General features: G+C 46.1%; 1 protein-coding gene across 2 annotated transcripts in view; it reads left to right on the forward strand.

Annotated features, from left to right (window-relative positions):
• E2F7 (E2F transcription factor 7) overlaps window positions 1-4,703 on the forward strand; it is a 59,605-nt gene extending 54,902 nt beyond the window's left edge. The window contains exon 13 of one of the 2 annotated variants that reach the window (XM_078674254.1): window positions 317-4,703. In XM_078674254.1, coding sequence (XP_078530380.1) covers window positions 317-487 — 171 coding nt within the window. In that variant the 3' untranslated portion in view covers window positions 488-4,703. The remainder of the gene's footprint in view (window positions 1-316) is intronic. The other variant, XM_078674252.1, reaches the window with a different exon arrangement.
• Window positions 4,704-23,525: the final 18,822 nt, after the last annotated feature.

The following is a 23,525-nucleotide window of genomic DNA, read 5'->3' on the forward strand; positions in this document are numbered from 1 at the left end:
CTAGCATGGTCAAATATATACATGTTCATGGATGTGTTGACGATCTTGAACTGCATTGTCTCTATTTTTGGCACTTTTATGTTAGTATTTATTAAGGAGCTGTTGTACCAGTTTTCAGTGCAAATGTTGGTTTTATGGTTTTACATTATCAACTGGTTTCCCAAAGTATACAAGCAATGCACTTTTACAGAATACTAAATAAACTGCTGTTCACTGGAGTAGTCTGTTGAATACAAAATGATGCAAAACTGTGTTAAGTTCATCTTTCCTGGTGTGAATTAGAAAAAGAATGATGTTTTTATATCTTTCTCTGCAGTCGTCAACCCCACAAACTCCCAAGAATATTCACCGGACACAACATGAAACCTTTTTCAAAACCCCAGGAAGCCTTGGAAGCCCCATCACTTGGCGAAGAAGTGAAGGAGCACTGAGAACCAGCAGCTCTGCTCAGAGGAGGCTGCAGATTTCAAGTGGTGGTACTGAGTGAGAGAGTGAATTGATCATCGCAAGAGGTGTCACTAGAGACCACAAGGTTACTTCTACAAAATGATCAGTCCATCAAGAATGGAACTCGACACACCTGAATACCACGCTGTGCTCCTTGCCCGGCTGTCGTGATTCAGTGAGTCCATTGAGCCTGCTCCTCCGTGTATCTTCCAACCGCTGAAAGTGCGCTTTATTAATAGTAAAATGATTACATTTTTCCAAAAGTTGAACGGTGCACCTATAAAAATATCACATTTTTGCTTGTTATTTAAAAAAAACATTTTACTACTGTGAGTCTAACTGAATTTGCGGTTCGGGTACCATAATTTTGAAAGTGATGGAGCTCTTAACCAAATGTAGCTGTTTTTGGTCAACTTCATGTGGATCCTCTTTAAGTCTGGCCATATGGGTCATGTTATGCATCCGTGCACCAACTTCCCATACCAGGACCTGTACTCTCTCTTCAGCTAATGTTTGACATCAAATCCTGTTCTGGTGCCTTGGCTAGTTATACTTGAAATCATTCTGGACTGTTTGCTCAGTCCTTTGGCAAAACATTGATACAGTGCAGCACTGTTGTGGTGCACGGTGCAATGCATCTGCAATATCTGTGAAGAAAAAGATGCAGTTTTGTTGCAAGTGTTTACAGCCTGGAAGCGGATGTGTTTTTCAGGTTATTGCTCCACTTGAATGTACTCACTGTTAATGTTTGCCTGCACTTACTTCCCAGAGTCTACAGTCCTCTGATGATTGTATGTGGGAAAAGGAACTGTTGGACCTAAATAACTGTGAAATATAAGTTTGTGAATACCAGTGTTGATGAGTGAAATGCATTAGAGCCTTCCCAATTGTTCTAATTACAAAATGTCTTGTATTTAATGAAGGTCTCGGGCAGACCTAAAGCAGCAAATCAAAATGTCTTATCACAAGTAAATAACATTTGTACCAGCTTTTAAAATATACTATTTAGCTACCAAGTAGCTGCCAAACAAAAGATAATGCCTTCTCGCTTTTTCCCGTGATGTTCATGTTATTTCTGAAATTCCTGCTATAGTCTCTGTCTGTACGTTAATTTGGCAATCTATGTAAACTTGAAATTTATAGGTGAAGTGGAGAGTAACTCATGTCTTCTCTATGTTTTGTGATTTACAGTTACCGAAATTAGTGCGGAATGTGTGATTTAATTATTATTAGTGCAGATAAAACAAAAAGCCAATGTGCCTGAATTATTTCTGGTCTCGAGCTTTGAGAACAGTCCCAGTCTACTGTAGTCACGGGTCATTGCATGTATCACTACCATGCATGAACGCTGGCAGGAGCTGCACAAGGATTCGAGAGATAAGTCCTCAGAAGCATTGTTCAGCCACATGATCGCAAGTGATCTTAATCCAGAATAACACAACAATTGCAAGAAGCAAGGATGTGTGACGTGCACAGGTAGCACATCTCTCAGTAAAAGGAAAGCATGGTCATTGGGCCATACCATGCCAACTCCCGCCCTGTTGTCTTGTAAATGCTCATTCTAGACAGTACATCGTGCATTAGTAAACATGTTTTGTGCACTTGCAAAGCTTCAATAAATCAGTAGAGTAAGTAATATTTTTTGTACATACAGGTCCCACAATCTACATCTATCCATAGAAGCCGTTATTGCTGAAAGAAAATTCGTGGGGTCTTTTTTACGGCCCACGTGAAAGCATTGATTTTTCACCTGTGGCTGTGTACTCTGTAAGAGCACATTTTATGTCTGGGATTAATCATTGACTTTAAGCAAGAATAGTAAGATTGGCTTTTGCATTGGATGAAAACAAATCTGAAGAATAAGCTGGGCATTTAAGAACCCCCATTTCGGTGACTGATATCTTCGGCCATCAACATAAAGCTCACAATAGGAATATTTGGGAACGAATTTGAGCTTAAATTTGTGATTTGTGTTAATAGCAGTTACAGTATACATTTTTGCGTTTCTGTAATATAAGACATTTGATATGTTTTCAATCCTGTACTGTAACACCATGGTTTCCTTCTATGTATGATAGGTTTTCCTACAGTTACTACTGTAGTATTTTTGTGCAAACAGAGACTGGTTCATTAATGATGTGGATGCTATTTTACAGGTTATGTGAGCCATATCTACCTCTGCTAACCTCCAGCACAGAGGTTTCAGGGGTCACTTGTTCATAAGACAAAGCAGACCTAGATATTATCAGTCTACTTCAAGTTAGTAGAGCAACTATAACAGATTATGGGCCAGATGTACGACCATTCACTTTTGCGAGTCAAAATTTGCGTTAAATTGTGGCTTGCAAAAGTGAATGTACACCAGTGTCTGAGACACTATTTGCGATTCCCAATTGGGTCGCAAATTGCATGCCTCATTAATATTCATGAGGCAAGCGTAATTTGCGACCCCATTGGGAATGGCTAGCACACACAGGGATGGTGGCCTGCTGGGGTCAGCAGACCACCATGTCTGTGACTGCTTTTCAAATAAAGCTCTTTTTTTCTTGCAGCCCAATTTCCTTAAAGGGAAACGGGATGCATTTAAAAAAGAAAAATGAAACTTGGGACCACTGCCTGCTCTTAACAAATATTTTTGCACACACTCACAAAGGGGAATGGGTCCCCTTTGAACCCCTTCCCGTTTGCGAGTGGATTACCACCTACATCAAGTAGGTGGTAAACTGCGAGTTTTGCGACTGCAAATGTGGTCGCAAAACAATGGTACATGCCGTTTAGACTCGCTATTAGGAAGGGACGCCCTTGGCATGCCCCTTCCTAACAGCGAGTCGCAAACTCTATTTTGCAAGTCAGTGACTCGCAAAATAGCATATGTGCATACCACCATCATGTTTTTACGATCGCAAATGGGTTGATTTCCCTTTTGCGACAGCAAAAAACGGTCGTACATCTGGCCCTAAGGCCCTTATTTCAGGTGGCCTCCTAATTGTAATGGAGAGGATACAAGCAACAATGGGTCCCTAAGAATTGAGAGATCTGCAGGAACACTTTGGTTCTCTTTACTTCCAAACAGATATCGGCTGCTCACAACAGTCATTATCCACATGTGAGAGTCTAAGGAAAAAAGAGTAATTACTAAAAAATCTTATTTGGAATTACCACAGGGAAATCAGTAATTCCTCTTTTCTTTGTGGACCTTTAGAGTCCAACTCATGGGTCGGATTCCCCAATTAACAATTGTACTTAGAATGGCAAACCACAAAGAAGTAAACTACTCTAGTTGTTAAATCTTTGCTTGCTGACTCTGTACCTTAATTAAAAACCTAGCATCTCACATTAATAAAAGGTGAGACACGGATGGTGTTGTAAAAACAACTGAGCTTCCTTGTTCGGGTTTGAGCCAAGTGATAAAGCTCATTAAATCCTTGCAGCCCAAAGAATGAGCTAACACTTGGTGAACACGGCCATCAACTTGTACGGCATAATTGAAACTCTTAAAATGCACACAGTTGCTTAGAGTATGCAAGGAAAGAACTGTTCTGGTAAACTGTTGCTTTAAAAAAAAAATTTTTTAGTAGAGAACTAGTTAATTTAATCAAGTTTATAGTTTTTTTGTCATCGGTATTTCAATATTTTTATAAGAGCAAGGTTTTGGGAGAATGCAGCAGAAAAACACAGTGAATGCTTGCACTACACATTCCACAATTAAGGTATTTGAATTTCCCTGCGTTTGTGACTCTTGTAGGGTAAGTTGACGTAAATAAATTGAAGATGTGGCAATCCAAAATGTTGACCAATGTGATTGCCAATGATAATACGAGGATAACACAAGCTTTTATTTTGCACTGAGAAGTGCCCATATGTACTATGTTGTGCAGGGTTTGTAAAACCTAATGTTCTGGTACAAATATTTTTATTTTTTTGGTCTGGGTAAGGGTGTATTGCATATATACTTGAATCTACTTATCACGTTTACATTTCTAAATGTCATCTTAAAAGATGGTGCTATTCTGTATTTAAAAGCTGTATTTTGTGATATAAAGCTGCTTACTTTTGTATCATTGCACTGCTAGTTTTATATAGATATTAATTTTATTGCTGCTTGTAAGTATATACTGTTTAGGTATTACTACCTTTTTTTTACTTAGCTATGTTTTTATAGCTATTTACATGTAACTTAATTACAAGCACACTCTTTGTTTTCCCTTATGAACATTGGAAACTACAAAATAGGAATAAAGATACAACATACAAATTAACAAGTGTGTACTCCTTTTCTTTCATGTAAATTGTACTATTATGATGGACACATCTAAATGCAGATTCCCTGCCTTAGAATATTCCCCAGGTGCTACCTGGATCTGTGAGAATTTTGTAGTAGCGCTTCTGTGTGCTGCTAGGTGGCATCATGTGGCTTTGCGTTGGCTCTAAACCACCCTGACGGAGTGCAACCACATATAAGTACCACCAGCGTGTGACATCAGTGACTTACTTCCCCACCTCCTAACATAAATGAGTTAAGTATCCACATTTGTCATTCTTCAGACGACTTCTGCTACAGAAGGATGTCACTCACAAAACCAACAGGATTCAAGCTGCGATGTGACTGCAGCAAGCAGATTTCAGTTCCTCATGACCCTCATAATGTGTACCTTTTGTGTACCTTTTGTGCCTGGGCTTTGGGCACAGCTCAAAGTCATGGGACAAGTGTGCCAAATGTACCCGAAGGCAATAATAGTGCGGAAGGAGAATTTGTATATCACAAACACAACAACCCACACAAAGTACTACAATAAGTACAAGTCTTAGCTCAAACATAAGTAAGCAAAGTGGGACTGGCTCCAGTCTGACTTCAGAGAAAAGTTGTGAAGGCATCAAGATGCAAGTTGCTCGCCATTGAGGTCACCGTCTAATTCCTCAGTTGGTCTCAATGTGCTCTAATTTTTCTGGGTTGTAGATGATCCACAACAGATTGATACCTTCAAAGAGGCCACACTGCAAATTCTCGCTTCTTGCTCTCTCTGACGTACCTTTGGGTATTCTGGAACCGCAGGGGCCTCTAGTCTGGTTGCCTCAACGGGTCTCTCCCAGGCAACATGGGATTTGTTATTGGGCCCGTACGAACTCCAGTACAGATTCCCACTCCTGCCCCATGATCCACTCAGGATCCCGCTTCCCCAATGTCTGTCCCAAATACACCAATGCCAGAGATTGTTCCAATGCCAACTGGGTGAATCTCTACAGCTATCAGTGGTTTGCAAGCTACTCTCTGGATAAACCAGTTTTAAACTCATTGTGGACAGCTGTAATTCTAGTAGTTTGACTTCCCTCCTAACCACCACTGCAAACGTGACACTTTCTTCCATTGGTTGCCTGTGTGGCAAATCAAGCTCTGTCTCAGAGAAGCTTTGGTTTGCTGAAATAAAAGATGTATACCAAATTTTAAAAAATGAATTTCCTAAATGTTATTATATTTCGGTGATAAATTATGCTGCAATGGGGAGACTTATTAGTAATATGACTACCTGGGTGCTAGGAGCATTGCAGCTATGAGTTTTTTGTTTACCCACAGAGGCATTCCACATAAGGGCTTTTTAACATCGCTGTTGACAACAGTGACTGATGCACTGAGGTGATTATGGTCAGTAGTCTTGTATATGATGGCTACTAATGCAATCTTGTCTGGTGTGGTCACTATTACAACACTAGTAATGTTAGCAGCTTGGGCTGATTTTTATTGAACATAAGTACCTCTTATTACAGAAAAGGTTGGAGACCCCTCGTTTAAAACATAATACTGACGGAAATTATACAGCCTGGGCCAGCAGTGTCCGAGTCATTACTTCCTTTAAAAGATGCCCTCACATATACCTTAGTGGCTACCTGGTCGAAACCATCTTCAGGCATCCCTGTTAGCCGGCAAGTAGGTCAGAGTCATAGTTAGGCACCTGGTAATCCACACCTTTGCAGCATGAATCCTTTTTTGGATTCACATGCTGTGCATCATTCCACCATCTAGTGGTTGGGTCCGGAATAATCACAGTTTTATGTTTTTCTTTTGTGGGGCATCGATTATCATTTGGTGCTAGGGATCACAAGGATAAGGAATGCAAGGGCTGCGCTGTATTTGCGTAGAAGACTCTCAAGGCCCGTTGAAGCAGAGGGAGTACCATCACGCAGCTATGCTTGTAGGTGAAAAACAACAGGTATCATTGAGGGACTTGGGCCTCTCAAGCAACTAAGCGAGCATGCGGTGACTGCAGAATCGACATACAGAGGGTCAGACATCAAGATCCTCGAAGGGAACGCTGAGAGGAGGCATACTGCAAAGAAGAAAAGAGAAGATAACAAAAACACCTCACTCACCTGATACCAATGGCCTTGAAAAGAAGGCGCTAAAGGAATCTCAGGTGTCGAAGAAAATGATGACCGAGTGTCAGCCGCCGGCAAAAGAACACAACGGATCCCATTCCAGGGACACTGATGAGGGAAAAATGTCAAAATCAATGCTGGACAAGGGGCCGCGAAGGTCAAGACCATACCTTCGGAGGCAGAATCCACCACACCCAAGAAGAGGATCTCCCAGGCTTCAGATGCCAAAAGGGCCCTTGAGGTGGAGAAGAAGAAAAGATGCCTGGAGGCAGAAATGGTGGCACTCCTTCAATGAAAGAAGGTAGTTTGAGGCGCTAAAGGAGTTCATGATTCCCGATAGGTCCTCCACTTCCACAGAGGAAGAAGAGGATACCCTCAAAGTTCTGGCAACCCCCGAACCTTACGAAGAAGACATCGAGGAGTAACTCAACATTCCAGAAGAGGAGGAAGCGACTGGAATTTTAGAGGAAGAGTGGAACAACCTCGACACCGAAGCCTTGAAGAAGACATCTGTAGCTATCTCTCGAAGGCTTCACTACCAAACTACATAGCCTTAAACAAGAGCCTCATCAAGATAGCAGATGATACCTTTGGGGTCCCCTTAAAGGAGGAGAAAGGAGACTCATCTTTCCTCCTAGAAACATTAGCACCATCCAGGACAGGGTACATTAGCACCATCCAGGACAGGGTACACAATATCTTCCAATGCTGCCAAGCATTCTGGACAGGGCAAGGAGGCTTTCAAGGAGCCTGCTGCTGCAAAGGGAGTAACACCACGGGTTGAGAAAAAATACAAACCCTCCACAAGGGACCCTTTATATATTCAAGGGAACACAGTAGCTGACTCCATCATTGTTACCATTGCAAGGAGGAGGAGCAACGCGCATTCCTCCACTGGCCCACCTCCAGAGAGGGAAAGTAAGAGAAAGTACATGGTGGGGAAAAAGATGGAGAAGGAGGCAGCAGCGCATTGTCGCATTGTGAACTCTAATGCCCTCCTCAATAGGTATGGCCACCAACAAAGGGACAACGTTGAGTAACTAATGAACAATCTTCTAGAGGAAGATAAAAAGCAAAAAACTTAGCAAACACCTATCTGAAATCAGTTCTAGACGCAGCCGATTCAGCCATCAGACCAATGTGCACAGGTACAACACTAAGAAGGCACACCTGGCTCAAAATTTCAGGCTTCAAACAGGTAAAAACTCCCAAAATCAATAAATCCTTCACAAGAGACACCCTGTTTGGAAATGAGCTAGATGAGTCCCTACAACAAATAAAAAAGGACAATGAGACGGCCAGTGTATGGGAAGCCCTGCAACAGAGGGGAACCTTCAAAAGAGGAGGATTTAACCTGAGAACACCCACAGAAAGGGAGTGGTCTTCTCAACAGGGCGACATCAAGATCCACCACAAGGCAACAAACACCAGTCGAACCAGCAGTCCGGATACAAATCTTGGTAGCAGAAACCAAAGCAGTTCTTTCGTGGCAGAGGAAGAGCTAGGGGCCAACCCTCAAGAGGGGAAGGAGCAAACTCCAAGTGACTTGCCCACAAAAGAGGACCCTCACACAACACCAGTGGGAGACGGAAAGCACTTTACCCACTTGAACGGGATAAAATAACTACAGACAGTTGGATTTTAAATTCGGTACACCACAGCTATTGTATAGAAAATACAAAGAAACCTCCACCGGATCTTCCAAAGAACAGAACTTTTACAATTAAGAGAGGAAATAAAGGAACTCCTAGAAAAACAAGCAATAGAGAGAGTACCAACAAGGGAAACTACTCACCCTATTTCTTGGTGCCAAAGCAAGATTTCAAGATGTGAACACTACAAAAAGTAATCCCAAAACTACAAAAAGGGGACTTCATGACAACAATAGATCTAAAGGACGCCTATCTGCACATGCCCATGAACCAAGCACACAAGAGATGCCTCATGTTTATCCACGAGGACACACTACCAATTCAAGGTCTTGCCCTTCAGAATAAAATCAGAACCAAGAGTTTTCACAAAGTGCCTAGCAGCAGTAGCAGCGTCCTTAAGAAGGAGAAGAATCCACGTCTATCCTTATATAGATGACTGGCTGGTGAGGGCAAGTTCAAAGCAAAGATGTTACACAAATGTTTATCATGTGAACACAACGCAGCAAGGATTGGGGTTTTCCATAAACCACAAGAAATCCTCAACAAGAACAGAAGGCAGAAGATTAAACTCCGAGTTAGCATGGGCATACCCAACCCAAAGGAGTATACAAGCTATCAAGCTATCAAACAGCAAACTCGCCTCTACTAGAAGCGACAGGGAGGACATTTATGAAATTTATGGGCATGATAGCATCATGCATTTCCCTCGTTACCCATGCACATCTACACATTCACCCTCTACAGGAATGGAATGGCTGTACAATAGTTGGTCACAAACCACAGGAAGCTGGGAGGATCTAGTGATATTGACAGGAAAGGTACAGTAGGAGATAAAATGGTGGGCATCTAAGAACCTAACACTAGACAGAACTTTCAAATTACCAACTCCCTCAGTGACTATCAAAACAGATGTGTTCCACAAAGGTTGAGGAGCACATTCAGGAAACATGAGGGTACGGGGTCAATGGAACGATGCAGGCTCCATAAAACATGTCACCTTCTTAGAGATGAAGACTGTGGGGCCGATTCACAGAACTATTCTGAGATAAAATCCTAAACGTACTACTTTTGGTATTCACAGAAGGCATTTAGTAGTAGTAAAGTTAGGAATCCTAACTTTACTACTACTAAATGCCTTTGAGGGACACTAGAAATAGACCTATTCACAACAGTGGAGAACAAGAAATGCCAATTCTTCGCCTCCAGGTTTCAACTTCACCTATCAAAAGGAAATACCCTGTCGCTAAACTGGTACTCAAGTCTGCTCGAAATATCTAAGGGACAGATTATCAAATTCAAGGCAGAGAAGGACCTTCTCACAATGCTGGGGGGTCATATATTTCACCCGGGAACCAGCTACACTCAGCCTAGCAGCTTGGCGCCTGAGTACATAGAGTTTGGGCATTTAAACTTGCCACAAGCAACAATGGAGATACTAAAGCAGGCTAGAAAAAAACCACAGACAATGCTATGCAGCTAAGTGGAAATGGTACATCATATGGTGTACGGATAATAATACCCTAAATTCAATATCCACTGTAGGAGAGTAGGGTCTGCTATCCTATGGTCACCCCAAATTTTTGCTTTTTGCTTCACTGGTTTTCGACTACTGAGGCTGTGGGCCTGCTGATCAGACCCCCAGCCTGCTGTTCTCTCACTAAATTAATGACACATGTGCTATAGGCACATACCAATTGGAAATGGACTCCTTGTCAGCCCCTGTAGAATGCACTATAGGTGCACAGGGCACAGGAGCCACTAAGGCCTACCAGGGGCTGCAGCATATCTTTTGCCACCCCTGGCTGGTTCTTAAATTGACACAACTGGCTGATCACTCAGCTGGGGTAAGGTGGTGTACACACCCCTTGCTTAGATATAGTATACCTATGTCTAAACCTATATCTGGACACATGTAAACCTGTGAGCCACTCCTATAGACAGGCCTCACCAATCCTGGAGGCTGGGTGCATGGTTTTTATGTGAGATGGAGCTCTAGCATGAGCTGAGCCTGTCTGCAGCCGTCGGGAACAAATCCCTAAGCTGTTTCAGGATAATGCCATACCATATACTATTAAGTGCCTTATAATCCTCGCGGTTATTTAGCAACTCTGGTTTGGCTTTATCAAAACATGTCGTGTAAGGTGTCATACGCTTTGGAATACCATCCCCTCGCCAGTTCTGGCGACGGGGATGGCATTCCACCCCTCTAGAGGGGTAAGACATGTTACTTCACTTTAATGCGGTTGATTTCTCCAAAGGCCTTAAGATCCACAAAATGGATGCCTCTGCCACAGACAAATGTCTGGACCCCTGGAGCTGGCCGAAACCCAGTCAAGGGGGTCCTGGACAAAGGGTTTCCTGTCACAGGAGGGTGTCACCGCCCTCCAGACAGGAGATAGTGTATTGTAGCAGGGAGGTTTGAAAGAAACCAGACACTGCCTGGGGCGCACAAGGCTGCCCCTTGCATAATCCGGCCAAACCGGTTCTGGGGCACTCCAGCCCTCGTGCCAGGGCGGCCTGGATCAAAGGAAGGGGGTGTATCCACCCACTTCCTGGGTCCCACCCATAGGAGGGGACCTAGCAGGTAATCACGCCCACCAGATTCGAATAAGAGTGGGAGCAGTGCCAATGCACATCAGATTTCCTGGAAGAAACATTTGAAACGATATTCTGGACCCTTCGCCCTCCATCTCAACGTGGAAGCCCGAAGAATCTCCCTTGTGGTCAAGGAGTGACCACCCTGCAGCAGCAGGCACCATCCAGCCCTCGACGTCTACTTGGTTGCAGTTCCCGCCGGAACTCGAGCGACTGAGATCGACGAGATCAAGCCTGCCCAGCTTCTAACAGCCCGATCCACAGTCCCTGCAAAGCTGAGACCCGTGGAGGCGACCGGAAGCGTGGGGCACGCCATCTTGAAGTGACCACGAGACGCTGACCGTGCAGCCCACGAGTGACCCTCGAAGCTGTACACCGGGGTTTGAGAAGCCCCCACCCTGAGCTACTCCTGAGCCGAAGTTCAGCCCTCCACACTCGACGAGTGCTGCGTGGGGCCCTTTGGCACGATTTGGCTCAACGCGTTGGCCCGGTCACTTGCCAGCTGGCTTGTGGTCCCTGTGCCGACGAACTACCAAAGAAGACTCGTGATTCTGGTTGCTCCAGATCCACACCAGCTCCCCTGAAAGGGAGCCCCGACTCTGACCTTCCTGGTCCGAGTGAGACGCCATCTTCCAATCCCGCGTGGATTGCTCTTACCAAGGCTTGTTTGCTCCAAACCGGAAGCCGACTGCACCGACGGTGAGAGCCTGCGTGGGACAGATCGTGACCTGCTCCTGGACGTCGCAGATGCCCCAGAGCCCACGTGACAGCGAAGAGAAGCGCCTCGACGACCACCTGATTGCGCCCGACATTGCCTGGTTCCGTCCTGGTTCCACCCTGGTCACTGCTGAGTGACCCAGACTCTGTCCCCTCTGCTTTCAGGTACTCTACAACTTGAGTCCACCCTTGGACTCCACCGGACACTTCGTCTTCACCCTGCCTGCAGCCCTTTCAGCTTCAAGCACCAAGAGCCTGCGTGTCAAAACCCGACGCCACTTCGACCCTGTGCACCCACTTCCTGTGGGTGAGGTAACTTTGCTCCGCCGGTGTTCCCACACTGGTGCACACCTCTAGGGTCTGTGTGTTAAGTTTTGTTCCTCTAGGTTCAGCGGAAGTGTCCTTAAACTTTAACTATTTGACTTTTACGCACCATTGGTTAACATTGGTGCATGCGTGCGCTTTCCGCACATCTCCCGAATCCCGAGGGCCATTCCCGACTTCAGCATTGCTTGTCCTGACTGCTCCCAGCGATTCCCTAGGCCCTAGGCCTAACCACTGTTCGAGTGGCCTCTCTTATACCACTTGTTTAGTATATGGTTTGAGTGGCCCCCTGCCCTCATCCATAATTGTGCAACTTTGTATGTTTAAACAGTGCTTTTGATTTAACGCTTGTGCCCCTTTATTCATAAAGAATACTGGGGATTGTTTTTAGTAATAAACACATATATTTTTATAATATATACTTGTGTGGTGTCCTTTCATTTGGTATTACAGGATTGTATGTGGTAAAACAGCTCGCTTAACACGACCTCTTAAGTTAAGCCTTTAGGCTGCTTAGTCCATGCTACCACTAGGATAGCTTGTCTAATAAGGTTGACTTACAACCAGACACCATAAGGGGATTGTTTGGTCAGGTAGTAGGTGGTTCCAGAATTGGAAACATCCCCTACCAGGCCAACTTCTCACATTGGTGAGCAGCGGTGCGGATTTGAGCTTGCTGTTGTTTTACCATTGCAATCTTTATATCAAATTGAAAGATCACATCAAGTACCTCTAGGTACATATAAAATCAAAAGCTTAGCATATTAAGTTCTACTGAACTTAGTAGTTGTAGGTTGAAGGGAGTAGCACACCCCTGACTACAACTCACTAGCAAGGTCCAGTAGGAAAACACTTAGTGTAGGTAAGTGCACCACTTACACCTCACTAGTAACCATGTCCGACACAGGAAAGGCCTCAGGGTCTAGTCCTGTGACAGTTGACCCTACCCAGGCAACTTCTGGATATGACAAACTAACCCGCAGAGACTTGATTGTCTTGTGCAAAGCAAGAGGGTTAAAAAGGGGCAGAAGCCCCACCTGCCTAATCCTGATAGGACTCCTAGAACAGGATGACTTAGAGAGGGCAAAAGCAGCTTCCCTAGATACAGGAACTGGAGGGAACCCCCCTGCAGTTGATCCCCCTGAAGAGGAGGATGATGATGACTTGGATGAGGACTCAGATGCTGGGGACTTAGAAGTACAGGATCAGGGTAGCCAGGTTCCAGTTGGTAGGCTTAGCCAGGCCAACTTGGACCTACTGGGAAATGGAGAGGGCCAGCACCTCCCCAGATCCCAACAAATGATTCTCCCAGGCAACAGAAGAGTGAGATCTCCCTCAGGGGACTCTCATCTTTCTAGTGCCTCCAGAGAATCACAGAGAGGCATGAATGCTTCTCAAAAGTTAGAGCATAGGGCCAGAATGAGGGCTGTCAAACTCCAGATAGAGAGGGAGGAGGTAGCCTTGGCTCAAGCTAGACTTGCCTTGGCAAGAGAGCAGAAATTAAGTGGCTTAGATGTCACTGGTGGCAACAATTTTCCAAGAGAAAAAGACAGGGCCTATGATAATAGAAACCTGACCAAAATTGTGCCCCCCTTTAAAGAAGGGGATGACATCCACAAATGGATGACTGCTCTTGAGAGAGCCTGCATGGTACAGCAGGTTCCTGAGAACCAGTGGGCTGCAATTTTGTGGTACTCCTTTTCTGAGAAAGGGAGAGACAGGCTCCTCACAGTTAGACCTGAGGATGCCAAAAACTACTCTGTTTTGAAGAGTGCTCTCATTGAAGGGTATGGCCTAACCACTGAGCAATACAGGTTGTTGTTCAGAGACACCCAGAAAGCACAGACTCAAGACTGGACTGATTTTGTGGAGTGTGCCACTAAGGCTTTGGAGGGTTGGTTACAGGGAAGTAAAGTTTCAGACTATACAGGATTGTACAATCTTATGATGAGAGAACAGATCCTTAATAACTGTACAAACCAGCTGTTGCATCAATACCTTATTGACTCTGATCTGACCTCTCCCCAAGAATTGGGAAAGAAGGCAGACAAATGGGTCAGAACAAGGATTAAGCAGAAACCCCAGAACCAAGGTGGTGACCAGAAGAAAACAGACCAGAAGGGTGGTAATCAGAATCAGAAAGATAAAGAAAAAGACCAGAAGTCTTCAGGCCCCCAAACTAATAGTAAGGAGGGTGGTTCCCAAAATGGTAACAAGAAGAAGAAGAACAAAGGTCCAAAGACACCTTGGTGTAATACCTGCAAATCAGTTTCACACTGGGGCAGTGAGTGCACCAAGGCAAATCCAGTTCCCACCACTACAGCTCCTAAAGCAACTGCAACCCCAAGTACAGTAAGCAGTGGTGGAACACAGTCCAAGGGTGTAGCTGGGTTGACCCTGGGTATTGAAGTAGGATCTGGCCTAGTCAGAGTCCCTACACAGGCAGTTCTCCTGTATGATGTGGACATTGAGTTGCCCACTGCAGTAAGCCCCACCAACCTGGGCAAATACAGGCAGACTCCCTTAATAAATGAGAAACTGGCTCAAGCTTACAGGGACACATGTGCTAGTGTCACCATGGTGACCCCTGGCTTTGTGGACCCTGGACAGATTGTACTAGGAGAGAGCTACCTAGTAACCAATGCAAGCAACTCCACTACCTCCCATAGTGTGGCAGTTGTGAACTTCTCCTGGGGAGGGGTTGATGGCCTAAAGAAAGTTGTGGTGAGTGCAGACCTACCAGTAGACTGTCTGTTAGGCAATGACCTTGAAAGCTCAGCATGGTCAGAAGTGGAGTACAGGACTCATGCAGAAATGCTAGGGATTTCAGAGCATGTCCTTGCCATGACAAGGGCTCAGGCTAAGAAGTGCCTTCCTGAACCAGTGGTGGATCTTGAGACAATAGACCAGCCACAACCCAAGAGAAGGAGCAAGAGAGGAAAGGCCTCGCCTTCCACCTTGCCCCAGGTTGAGGATCAGGTTTCAGAGGAAACTGATTCTGCAGTCCAAGAGGAGACTGTCTCTGAGGAGCTTGAACCTGACCAGGTTGAGTTTCTGGGGACAGGGGGACCCTCAAGGGCAGACCTGAGGCAGGCTCAATTAGATTGCCCTTCCCTTGAACCCCTCAGACAGCAGGCTGCTGCTGAGGCTGCTGGGGATGCCCAAGGTACCCATACTGTGTATTGGGATGAGGGACTCCTTTACTCAGAGGCTAGAACCCCCAAGCCTGGCATGACCAGGAGGTTGGTGATACCTCTGCAGTTTAGGGGATTCCTCCTTACCTTGGCCCATGATATTCCCCTTGCAGGACACTTAGGCCAGAACAAGACGTGGGACAGGCTTGTTCCACACTTTCACTGGCCTCACATGTCAGAGGATGTCAAGGAGTTTTGTCGCTCCTGTGTCACTTGCCAAGCCAGTGGTAAGTCAGGTGGCACAACAAAGGCCCCCCTAATACCACTACCTGTGGTGGGGGTCCCCTTTGAGAGAGTTGGAATTGATATTGTGGGTCCAATGGACCCCCAAACAGCATCTGGGAACAGATTCATACTGGTGGTAGTGGATCATGCCACCAGGTACCCAGAGGCTATTCCCCTAAGGACCACCACAGCACCTGTGGTGGCAAAAGCCCTCATTGCAGTTTTCTCAAGAGTGGGCTTTCCTAAGGAGGTACTATCAGATAGAGGGACAAATTTTATGTCCAGCTATCTAAAAGCAATGTGGAAGGAATGTGGAGTAAACTATAAGTTTACCACCCCATATCATCCACAATGCAATGGGCTTGTGGAGAGATTTAACAAGACCCTTAAAGGCATGATAAAAGGATTACCAGAGAAGCTCAGGCGGAAATGGGACATTCTTTTACCCTGCCTGCTCTTTGCTTACAGAGAGGTCCCACAGAAGGGGGTTGGCTACAGCCCTTTTGAACTTTTGTTTGGCCACCCTGTGAGAGGTCCATTGTGTTTGGTGAAGGAAGGATGGGAGTTACCTCTCAAAAAGCCCAAACTAGACATAGTGGACTATGTACTTGGTCTCCGCTCCAGGATGGCTGAGTACATGGAAAGAGCATCCAAAAACCTGGAGGCCAGCCAAGAATTGCAGAAAGCTTGGCATGACCAAAAGGCTGTACTGGTAGAGTTCCAACCAGGACAGAAGGTATGGGTACTGGAGCCAGTGGCTCCAGCAGCACTCCAAGACAAATGGAGTGGACCCTATCCTATTATTGAGAAGAAAGGGGAAGTCACCTACTTGGTAGACTTTGGAACACCCAGGAGCCCTCACAGGGTAATCCATGTGAATCGCTTGAAAGCATTTGTAGACAGGGAGGACATGAGCTTGCTCATGGCCACAGATGGGGAACAGGAGGAAGAGAGTGACCCTCTCCCAGACCTGCTTTCCCAGAACCCTGATGATGGTTCAGTTGATGGAGTAGCCTTGGCAGGCAGCCTCACTGACCAGCAACAGAGGGACTGCAGACAAGTTTTGCAGGCTCACAGGCAAATGTTTTCACTCACACCCAGCCAAACTGACTGGTGTACCCATGTTGTGGACACTGGTGACAGTCTGCCTGTCAAGAATAAGATCTACAGGCAACCTGATCATGTCAGGGATTGCATCAAGGCTGAGGTGCAAAAGATGTTGGAGCTTGGAGTGATTGAGCCATCAGAGAGCCCATGGGCCAGCCCAGTAGTCCTGGTGCCAAAACCTCATACCCAAGATGGTAAGAGAGAAATGAGGTTTTGCGTGGATTACAGGGGTCTCAATGCTGTCACTAGGACAGATGCTCACCCCATTCCAAGAGCAGATGAGCTCATTGACAGATTGGCTTCTGCCAAGTTTCTGAGCACATTTGATCTGACAGCTGGCTACTGGCAAATCAGACTAGCTGAGGAGTCAAAAGCCAAAACAGCATTCTCTACCCCTAGTGGACATTATCAGTTTGTGGTAATGCCCTTTGGTTTGAAGAATGCACCTGCCACTTTTCAAAGGTTGGTGAACCAAGTCCTTACTGGGTTGGATGACTTTTGTGCAGCTTATCTGGATGATATTGCTGTCTTTAGCTCCACCTGGGAGGATCACCTGATCCACCTGAAGAAAGTTTTGGAGGCCCTGCGAAAGGCAGGCCTAACTATCAAGGCCACAAAGTGCCAGATAGGGCAGAGTAAGGTTGTATACCTGGGCCACCTAGTAGGTGGAGGCCAGGTTCAGCCACTGGAAAGCAAAATCCAGGCCATACAGGACTGGGCTCCTCCAGTTACCCAGACACAAGTCAGAGCCTTCTTAGGCCTGACTGGGTATTACAGAAAGTTTGTGAAAAACTATGGGTCTATAGTGACACCATTAAATGACTTGACATCCAAGAAGATGCCAAAAAAGGTTCAGTGGACAGTTAGCTGTCAGAAGGCATTTGAAGACCTGAAGAAGGCCATGTGCTCTGCACCTATCCTAAAGAGTCCTGACTACTCCAAACAGTTCATTGTTCAGACAGATGCTTCTGAGTTGGGGGTGGGAGCTGTACTCTCACAACTTAATCAAGATGGTCAAGACCAGCCAATTGCTTTCATTAGCAGGAGGCTAACCCCAAGAGAAAAACGTTGGTCAGCCATTGAGAGGGAGGCCTTTGCTGTGGTTTGGGCATTAAAGAAGTTGAGGTCCTACTTGTTTGGAACTCACTTCCTAGTGCAAACAGACCATAAGCCCCTCTTATGGCTTAATCAGATGAAGGGTGAAAATCCCAAACTGCTCAGGTGGTCCATTTCCCTACAGGGGATGGACTTTACAGTGGAGCACCGCCCAGGGACTGACCATGGTAATGCAGATGGTCTCTCCAGGTACTTCCACTTAGAACATGAAGACTTATCTGGTCAAGGTTAGTTTAATGTCCCTGCGTTTGGGGGGGGGTTGTGTAGGAGAGTAGGGTCTGCTATCCTATGGTCACCCCAAATTTTTGCTTTTTGCTTCACTGGTTTTCGACTACTGAGGCTGTGGGCCTGCTGATCAGACCCCCAGCCTGCTGTTCTCTCACTAAATTAATGACACATGTGCTATAGGCACATACCAATTGGAAATGGACTCCTTGTCAGCCCCTGTAGAATGCACTATAGGTGCACAGGGCACAGGAGCCACTAAGGCCTACCAGGGGCTGCAGCATATCTTTTGCCACCCCTGGCTGGTTCTTAAATTGACACAACTGGCTGATCACTCAGCTGGGGTAAGGTGGTGTACACACCCCTTGCTTAGATATAGTATACCTATGTCTAAACCTATATCTGGACACATGTAAACCTGTGAGCCACTCCTATAGACAGGCCTCACCAATCCTGGAGGCTGGGTGCATGGTTTTTATGTGAGATGGAGCTCTAGCATGAGCTGAGCCTGTCTGCAGCCGTCGGGAACAAATCCCTAAGCTGTTTCAGGATAATGCCATACCATATACTATTAAGTGCCTTATAATCCTCGCGGTTATTTAGCAACTCTGGTTTGGCTTTATCAAAACATGTCGTGTAAGGTGTCATACGCTTTGGAATACCATCCCCTCGCCAGTTCTGGCGACGGGGATGGCATTCCACCCCTCTAGAGGGGTAAGACATGTTACTTCACTTTAATGCGGTTGATTTCTCCAAAGGCCTTAAGATCCACAAAATGGATGCCTCTGCCACAGACAAATGTCTGGACCCCTGGAGCTGGCCGAAACCCAGTCAAGGGGGTCCTGGACAAAGGGTTTCCTGTCACAGGAGGGTGTCACCGCCCTCCAGACAGGAGATAGTGTATTGTAGCAGGGAGGTTTGAAAGAAACCAGACACTGCCTGGGGCGCACAAGGCTGCCCCTTGCATAATCCGGCCAAACCGGTTCTGGGGCACTCCAGCCCTCGTGCCAGGGCGGCCTGGATCAAAGGAAGGGGGTGTATCCACCCACTTCCTGGGTCCCACCCATAGGAGGGGACCTAGCAGGTAATCACGCCCACCAGATTCGAATAAGAGTGGGAGCAGTGCCAATGCACATCAGATTTCCTGGAAGAAACATTTGAAACGATATTCTGGACCCTTCGCCCTCCATCTCAACGTGGAAGCCCGAAGAATCTCCCTTGTGGTCAAGGAGTGACCACCCTGCAGCAGCAGGCACCATCCAGCCCTCGACGTCTACTTGGTTGCAGTTCCCGCCGGAACTCGAGCGACTGAGATCGACGAGATCAAGCCTGCCCAGCTTCTAACAGCCCGATCCACAGTCCCTGCAAAGCTGAGACCCGTGGAGGCGACCGGAAGCGTGGGGCACGCCATCTTGAAGTGACCACGAGACGCTGACCGTGCAGCCCACGAGTGACCCTCGAAGCTGTACACCGGGGTTTGAGAAGCCCCCACCCTGAGCTACTCCTGAGCCGAAGTTCAGCCCTCCACACTCGACGAGTGCTGCGTGGGGCCCTTTGGCACGATTTGGCTCAACGCGTTGGCCCGGTCACTTGCCAGCTGGCTTGTGGTCCCTGTGCCGACGAACTACCAAAGAAGACTCGTGATTCTGGTTGCTCCAGATCCACACCAGCTCCCCTGAAAGGGAGCCCCGACTCTGACCTTCCTGGTCCGAGTGAGACGCCATCTTCCAATCCCGCGTGGATTGCTCTTACCAAGGCTTGTTTGCTCCAAACCGGAAGCCGACTGCACCGACGGTGAGAGCCTGCGTGGGACAGATCGTGACCTGCTCCTGGACGTCGCAGATGCCCCAGAGCCCACGTGACAGCGAAGAGAAGCGCCTCGACGACCACCTGATTGCGCCCGACATTGCCTGGTTCCGTCCTGGTTCCACCCTGGTCACTGCTGAGTGACCCAGACTCTGTCCCCTCTGCTTTCAGGTACTCTACAACTTGAGTCCACCCTTGGACTCCACCGGACACTTCGTCTTCACCCTGCCTGCAGCCCTTTCAGCTTCAAGCACCAAGAGCCTGCGTGTCAAAACCCGACGCCACTTCGACCCTGTGCACCCACTTCCTGTGGGTGAGGTAACTTTGCTCCGCCGGTGTTCCCACACTGGTGCACACCTCTAGGGTCTGTGTGTTAAGTTTTGTTCCTCTAGGTTCAGCGGAAGTGTCCTTAAACTTTAACTATTTGACTTTTACGCACCATTGGTTAACATTGGTGCATGCGTGCGCTTTCCGCACATCTCCCGAATCCCGAGGGCCATTCCCGACTTCAGCATTGCTTGTCCTGACTGCTCCCAGCGATTCCCTAGGCCCTAGGCCTAACCACTGTTCGAGTGGCCTCTCTTATACCACTTGTTTAGTATATGGTTTGAGTGGCCCCCTGCCCTCATCCATAATTGTGCAACTTTGTATGTTTAAACAGTGCTTTTGATTTAACGCTTGTGCCCCTTTATTCATAAAGAATACTGGGGATTGTTTTTAGTAATAAACACATATATTTTTATAATATATACTTGTGTGGTGTCCTTTCATTTGGTATTACAGGATTGTATGTGGTAAAACAGCTCGCTTAACACGACCTCTTAAGTTAAGCCTTTAGGCTGCTTAGTCCATGCTACCACTAGGATAGCTTGTCTAATAAGGTTGACTTACAACCAGACACCATAAGGGGATTGTTTGGTCAGGTAGTAGGTGGTTCCAGAATTGGAAACATCCCCTACCAGGCCAACTTCTCACATCCACACAGGAAACACAGTACTGATATATCTTATGCACTTGCTAGCCAGCAAGATCAACTACTCAAGCCTCAAGGTGCACTTGGCAGTGATTGTAGCTTACACCAGGGGAGCTTGATGTAAACGATTTTTCACATCACCAGTCATCATAATAATTCTGGAAGGTTCAAAGAGAAAAGCACTCCCAAGGAAGGCTCCCGCCCCTATTTGGAGCTTAAACACAGTTCTAACACAGCTAATGACAGAACCATTCTAACCGATGCACAAAGCAGAACTCTGATACAGCATGATAAAGACTGCCTTCTTAATAGCTATAACATCTCTATGGAGAGTAAGTGAACTACAGGCATTAACTATTGAGGAACCATACATGCAAATCCACAAGTACAAGATTATCCTAAGGACCAACCCTCAATTCCTACCTAAGGTAGTAAGCAAATTCTTCATGAATCAAAGCATTGAGCTAGCAGTTTTCTTCAAAATCCCACAAACATGGCTAGAATGTAGCCTTCATACCCTGGATGTAAGAAGGGCTTTACTATACTATCTACAGGAGACAAAACAATTCCATAAGGGGGATCAATTGCTTATCTTTTCCAACAAAGGAGTACCTGTGACAAAGGGGATAATCGCACGTTAGATTGTAGAGGCAATTCAGGTATGCTATTCCTCAATGGGAAAAAGACTAAACTTCCGGCTAAAAGCCCACTCAACAAGGAAAAAAGGGGCAACCCTGGTCTCCAGTGCCAATAGACACTATGGCCCTAATTACGATGCTGGGTGGACCGTTTCAGTATGGGAACAGACCAACCGTATGTGTGCGGTTCGAACACCCTTTTATTATCCCATTTCCCTATGGGAGCTTGCACAGCCGTCGGAAACCTGCCACAGCACAAGCTCCCATAGAGAAATGTGACTTCCTGTAAATCCCTGCACAGGGTGGGAGGCACACGCAGTACAGGAATTTACAGGGGGGCCCAACTGGAGGTTGCAAAGGCATAGGGGACCCCCTTTCCGACAGGCTTTTTGTGTTGGAAAGCTCTACATGAAAAGCCTGTCGGAAACCGACATCATAATCCAGACGGCCGACACGCCATTCTTAGGGGATTATGTGCAGCCTCTAACTGGTCAATGGGCTCCTTGAGCCCGTCGGAAGCCAGTCGGTCAGACCAGCAAGTTTAAACTGACTGCCTACATTGTAATTAACCAAAACAACAAACAAGGGCTTTGACTCACCTACAGTAAAGCAGAGTCCAATACTAGAATAAACAAAGAGGGTGCCAATACTGTATCTATTTCAAAAAGTGCCAACCCAATTGTATTCAAAACTAACAAAGACTCAATTGTTAGTCGAATGTTGAAGTATATCCAATATATTTATTTCTTTTTAGTATAAAATATTTTTTAAAGTAACACAACCACAAATAACAAAAACTTTTTCCTATATATATGTGAGAGACGAAAAGCAAGAGGAATGAGTTTAGGGGTAAGACGTACCATCCGTGCGATGGACAAATAATACAACAAATCATTCAAAAAACATCCGTTCTACATTCAGACACACACTCCTTACACTACACGAAAAAACTGTGCATGTAACACAAAAGACACACAAGGGGGGTGGTGGAAAAGGTCAAAGGCTAAGTCAACAAAAAATTCACAGACAACTGAAAACTGTTATTGAAAATACTTAATATCAAACAGTTCTAAAACGATGCAAATATATACATTTCTTTTGACCATAAACCTAACAAAGAAGGTACACAAGGTCGACGCGTTTCGAATCGGACCCTTTGTCCGATTCTCATCAGGACCAGAAAGTCTGTGTGTATTCAAAGTTGTAGCAAAAGCAAAGGAGGACAGATGTCTGCACGCAGTCTTTACTAAAAACGTGTCTCCAAGCTGAAGTAGGTTGTGCGCAAAGTTGCGAAGGGCCAACGAGGTGAAGTAATCACTGTTGGGGCTGTGAAACAGCCAGGCGGAGGTTGTGTTCAGACCCGAGTTTAGTATGGAGGCTGGAAATGGAACGGGAGGTCCGCGGAGGATCACCGCAGGCTTGTTTCAGTCTCTCCCGCAGCGTGGACCAGGGCACCGCTCAAGGTTCAAGCACGCCGACATTCAGTCGCTCACTGCCCCAACAGTGATTACTTCACCTCGTTGGCCCTTCGCAACTTTGCGCACAACCTACTTCAGCTTGGAGACACGTTTTTAGTAAAGACTTGCTAAGTGCTCTCAAAGATTATTTGTTGCCCTATTCAGCCTTTCTACATTTGCTGAGGCAACCATCCTTGTTCAAATGATCGTATGTATGTAAGTGATTTCTGGAGCGCAACTGTAACTCCAAGGAGTGTCCTGGCGCCAAATCACCTGTTGTGATGAGATTTATTAAAGGTATGACTTGTTTTCTGCCAAGCCGTTTGTGATGCCACAGTGGGGCCTTAATTTGGTTTTGACTTTCCCCATGTGTACTCCCTCCCTTCAAGCCTATGCAACTGATGTCTACCGCTACTGAGGGCATCTCCCTTGATGTGTAAGTCCAAACATTCATTACCATTAGTTGTGCTGCCTAGTAGTAACCTCTTCCCTTCGGCAGTGGTATTTCCCCTTCAAATACAGGATGTTGCAGTTTGACTAGGGCTATTCGAGGCACCTCATTGCTCCATAACAGTTTTCTCAATATGGAATCTGCTTTTAGGAAAAGGAATCCAGATTCTAGTATGGTGTGTTCTTCACTAGGTATTAGAATTTCGGCAAGAAGATTATTTTAAATA

This window comes from Lissotriton helveticus, chromosome 1_1 (genome assembly GCF_964261635.1).
Source record: "Lissotriton helveticus chromosome 1_1, aLisHel1.1, whole genome shotgun sequence".
In the NCBI taxonomy this organism is placed as follows: domain Eukaryota; kingdom Metazoa; phylum Chordata; class Amphibia; order Caudata; family Salamandridae; genus Lissotriton; species Lissotriton helveticus.